At 55.2% G+C, this 4,963-nt stretch overlaps 1 protein-coding gene across 1 annotated transcript; it reads right to left on the bottom strand.

Annotated features, from left to right (window-relative positions):
- Nucleotides 1-1,322: 1,322 nt before the first annotated feature.
- LOC121931636 (putative nuclease HARBI1) lies at nt 1,323-4,316 on the bottom strand. The gene is made up of 3 exons (XM_042469610.1): nt 4,160-4,316; nt 3,329-3,988; nt 1,323-1,328 (listed from the first exon to the last, which is right to left on the bottom strand). Exons 1-3 carry the CDS (start codon nt 4,241-4,243, stop codon nt 1,323-1,325), a joined length of 750 nt encoding a protein of 249 aa, XP_042325544.1. The 5' UTR covers nt 4,244-4,316.
- Between the last annotated feature and the right edge of the window lie 647 nt (nt 4,317-4,963).

The raw sequence follows: 4,963 nt of genomic DNA, 5'->3' as shown, positions 1-4,963 counted from the left end.
GCCATCCACCAGCACCCCGAAAAAAGGCAGGGGGACGTCTTGTTCTCATACTGAGACGGCTGACCTCATAGCTATATGGTCCCAGCCAAACATTTTGCAGAAACTGGAGCAGTCCTACCTGAATGCTGACACATATCGAGAAGTGGAAGAAGCCATGAAAGTCAAGGGCCACAACAGAACCTTGGAGGAGTGTCGCCGAAAATGCAAGTCGCTGAAATCTCAATACAAACAATACAGAGACGCCCTGGCCAGAGGTACTACAAAGGGTGCCCCACCGCCCTTTTACAAGGAGCTGCATGCTTTCATTAAAAGTGATGGAAGCATCAGACCCCACAGACTAGCCACCAGTGGGGAGCGCGTGAGGGTCCCGGCAGGCCAGCCAGCCAGAGCCGAGCCTGTGGTGGTGGAGGAGGAGGAGGAGGAGACCCTGGAGCTTGAATGTGCCCAAGACCTTTTGATGCCCCGTCAGGGTAAGATGTGCCAGGGCCCCTGGGGGGAAGGGAGGGGGAAATGGGACAAGGGGAAGATGTGGCCCCAGGGTGGGCACAGGCCAGAGATGACCCTTGTCCCTTGTCATATAGATGAGGAGCAGGAGGAGGAGGAGGAGGAACACTCCGACTCAGGTGATTCCTCCAGCAGCCAGAGACCTCTGGACCCCCGCGCCCTGCTCAGACGAATGTCTGCTGAGGCCGGGAGCTCCAGAAGGAGACCACCATCTCGTGCTGGATCCTCTTCCACGACCAGCAGCTACCGTGACCGCTCACCTGTCTCCTGGGCCAGTGCACCCGCCAGCGATGGCAGTGAGACCGAAGAGAGTATGCAAGGTAAACCCTATATTTATGTTTATAACTGCATGGCTCAACTGCACAATTGTGGCATGTATCTTTCACTGCTTACTGTGCTGGTATGTTTGCAAGGTTGCTGTGCAAGTAGGATTGTGAGTGTCCCTGGCATGGCCATGTGCTGCATGTGTCCCACATTCCTAAGGCACCCCTCCCTTGCATGTAAATCTCTCCTTTCCCAACGCCCTTAGTTTGAAGCTCTACCCTTTGCCACAGCTTTGAGTGAGAGTTCCTGCATGGCAGAATGGGGTTGGACTAGATGGCCCTCAGGGTCTCTGCTAACTGTAGGCTTCTATGACTCTCTGCTTCTATGTCCCATAGTAGGAGGACGAACTGAAGCAGAACAAGAAGGAGAAGGAGAAGGAGAACCTCCTCCAGCTAATCTGATAGCTGCCATGTCAGCAGAGGAGTGCCTTGCCACCAAGAAGAAAAGGGTGCGTCCGTCAGCAGCTACTAGAACTGTGGCAGCTGTGGATCTGCTCAAGGCTTGCTCAGAAGAGAACATGACAGCACTGATGCAGCAAGGGCAGCGAGCCTGTGATGAAAGGGAGAGGGGCAGAGAGTCCCGCAGGGAGCTCATGGAAAGGGCACTGGGATTTCAAGAGAGAACACTGGAAGTTCAACTGAGGGGCGTTCAGAACCAGGAGACAGCAATAGAGAGGTCAGACCAACATCATGAGACCACAGTCCAGGAGCAGAGGCGACTCAACACCACCTTGGAAGCGCAGACTGTTCTGATGGGGCAAATGCTGGAGGTCATGAGGGGAGGGCAGGGTGGCTCGAGACGCAGAAGGGTACGTAGGGAGCAGGGTGGAAGAGGCAGGGCTGCTGTCCCCAGGGTCGTGGAGGAAGGGGTTGAGCAGCAGGAGCCCCCAGCAAGAGGTGGAAGAGCCAGGGTTGTCCCCAGGGTCGTGGAGGAAGAAGTAGGGCCACAGGAGCCCCCAGCAAGAGCAATCCCTCCAGCTGAGGAGCAGGCAGTTGCCATGGAGGTGGAACCGGCTCAGCAGCCTCTGGCTGGCCCATCCTCCAGCCTCTTCAGTCAGTCAGTGGCAGTCCCACCGCCCACACCCCACCCCCAAAGGCAAAGGGCAACTAGAGGGGGCCTGGGCCTGGGATCAAGGGGCAGGGAGCACTGAGAAGGCACTAGGTCCCATGATGTCCCATAAAGACATCATTTCGCCTCCCAGGGCATGTGTTCCCTCCCAGCCCTATCTACTCTATTCTACCCTTCCTGTTCTCTCCTCCCACCATGCCTGGCTCACTGGTCCCCAAAGCAGCAATGTCCAAACTCTGTCCTTCCAGGCGTTTGGACTTCATCTCCCAGAATCCCCAGCCACCTTGCCCTGTGGTCTGAGATTCTGGGACATGAAGTCCAAATGCCTGGAAGGACAGAGTTTGGAGATTGCTACCTCACAGCACTCCTGCCTAGCTTTAGACTGCACAGTTGCGCCTAAGCTGTCTCATTCACACTCACAGCCACACTGCCGCAGTTGCGCATAATTAACCACACAATTTTTTTTTAAAAAATAAAGTTTTTTATTAACAATAACAAAACATTTTTTATTTACATATATACAGTACAATATATACAAAGGGAAGGGGGAGGGTGAAGGGGGGTGGTGAAGGGGGGATGGCAGAGGGGGCAGGAGCCGATCTCCCCTGATCCACAGGTCCTTCAGCCACAAGAAGAATGGTGGCTGCCTGTCAACCGGGGGCGCCTCTCCGAAATCCTCCAGGGTTTCAAAAAACACTGCCTTCAGAGTTTTAAACTTCACTCTGCATTGGTGCAGCGTTCTTTGAAACCCTTGGTTTCGGAGGGCACGAGATGCCTCGAGAAAATGCCCCCGGTTGGGCTTGTTGGTGCTAGCCATCATCCTTCTCGCAGCTGCCTGTGGCATCAGGGAGTCCAGGAGGATCCCGACCTCCTCATCTGTCCAGTAGGCGATTCGGACCGGGACCCTCCTGCGTGGCTCTGCCATGTTGATCGCCGTCCTGGGGTCTTGCATAGTTGCGCACGGGTATATATGGGCACCTGCGACTCTGGGCCGTTAGGCCACGGTGGTCCTAGGCCAATGAAAGCTTTCAGAGGAGCAGTTTGAATCTCTCCCCCAATAGATGCCCTCTGGGTGCCCTATTGATACATTCAAATGGGCCATTAGGAAAGCTTGAATTTGAGGGGGATTGATACATTGTCAAAGGGGCAATTGGCAGTTGGAGCTGATGTATCTTTTTGCCCCAGGAAAACAGATGCCAGGAGACCTTTTGTGTGTGTGTGTTTGTGTGTGTCCCCCTCAGGCACGTGGCAAAACATGCCCACAGCACAGATCAGGAATGATAGGCAGACTCAAACTGTGGATAATGGGATACATTTATTCATGTGCTTATGCTATTACAGAACAATGCACTCTGACATCACAGATGATGGCCCAGGAGCCATCCTTCAGATTCTCCTTGTCAGAAAAAAAATCTGCCAGGGCATTCCTCACAGCCTCCCCTGCTGCCTTCTTGGCATCCTCTTCATCCCTCCTGATTGGTGTCGGGGCGGGCAGCACAAAACGGCGCCTATATCGCATGCCCTCATCCAGGACCCTGCCCTTGGTCTCACAGATGTTGTGCAGAATGACACATGATACCAGGATGGGCACCACGTTCTCCTCTGCCACCAGGAGTGGGGCAGTGAGACAGCGCCATCTCGCCTTCAATCTGCCAAACGACCTCTCCACGGCGCCCCTCACGCAATTCAACTTTTTGTTGAAGAGCTTCTGTTTGGGAGTGTGGGGGGTCTTAAAGGGTGTCATGAGCCATTTCCGAATGGGGTAGGCACAGTCAGCCAGTATCAGGGGCCCGATCTGCTGGCCTCTGATGTTGATGCTGGGGTTCCCTGGCACATAGATGCCAGCCTCCATGGCCTTGTAGATGAGAGAATTTCGTGCCACCCTGGCATCGTGCGCTGACCCATGCCACCCGAGCTCCACGTCCACGAATCTTCCTGTGTGGTCACATGTCCCTTGCAGGATGACAGAATAGGAGCCCCTTCTGTTGACATAGGCATTCCTGAGCCCCAAGGGTGGTATGATCAGGCAGTGGCAGCCGTCCATGAGGCCAACCACTTGTGGAAAGCCGCGGTGACCAAAAGCATCCATAATCTGTGGGGGAAAGGAAGGGAGAGAAACAGAGGAATTGAGATGACAACTCTATTACACGTGCGCAACTGCACCATACCAAGAGCAGCAAATGTACAGTGAGGGGGTGACACTTGACACAGAATACCACAGGGCTGCCAAAGATGAAAGGGAAGGTGGTGTGGCTGTCCCTACCTCGCGTGGGTTCCCCAGGTACACGGTCCTTGACAGCAGCAGCTTCTCCATGGCCAGGGCAAACTCCACCACGATCTCCCCCATGGTGGCAACGCCAGTCCCAAACAGCGCCGCCGTCACAATATAGGTGGATTTGTGTGCCAGTGCAAAGACACCAATGGCCACTCTCTTCTCCACCGGGATGGCTTTCCTCATCACTCTGTCTGCCTTCTCCAGTTCTGGGCGCAGGATGCCCACTAGCCTGTGGAAGAGGGCACGGGGCATTCGGAAGAAATGCCTCCATTGCTCGTCAGACCATATGGTTGAGACAAAGTTGTCCCACAAGTCTTGCGATGCAGGGACCTGCCAGCATCGGCGGAGACGTGCCACTCTGGCCAGGGCCATGGCACCACCAACAGTAGCCATATGAAGCGCTATGGCAGCCGCTGCCGTTCGCTGTTCTGTGCCATCATCATCATCACTGCTGCTGTCATCCAAGTCTACAGCTGTCATGGTGGTGGATGATGGGACCTCCATTGCAGCGGCAATGGAGGCGGAGGGGGCAGAGGAGGCGGGGAAGACGGCGGTGGCAGCGGCGACAGCTGTGGCTGTGGATTGCAGCTTCATTAAGACCACAGGGAACAAAGGAGAGGTGGCATCCATGAGGCCAGTGGTGGCACTCGCAATGCGCAAGCGGGCAAGGATGCCAACACCAGCTGATCACCAGCTGGCAGGAGGCCACCTTTGTTCTTGGGCAGGGCGGGGAAAAAAGTTTAAAGGGACCTGGGCCCTTTAACGGTGCACATGCGCACTTCGCAGCCGGCA

This window comes from Sceloporus undulatus, chromosome 5 (genome assembly GCF_019175285.1).
Source record: "Sceloporus undulatus isolate JIND9_A2432 ecotype Alabama chromosome 5, SceUnd_v1.1, whole genome shotgun sequence".
Taxonomy (NCBI): Eukaryota; Metazoa; Chordata; class Lepidosauria; order Squamata; family Phrynosomatidae; genus Sceloporus; species Sceloporus undulatus.
This window is presented reverse-complemented; position numbering and strand designations above follow the sequence as displayed.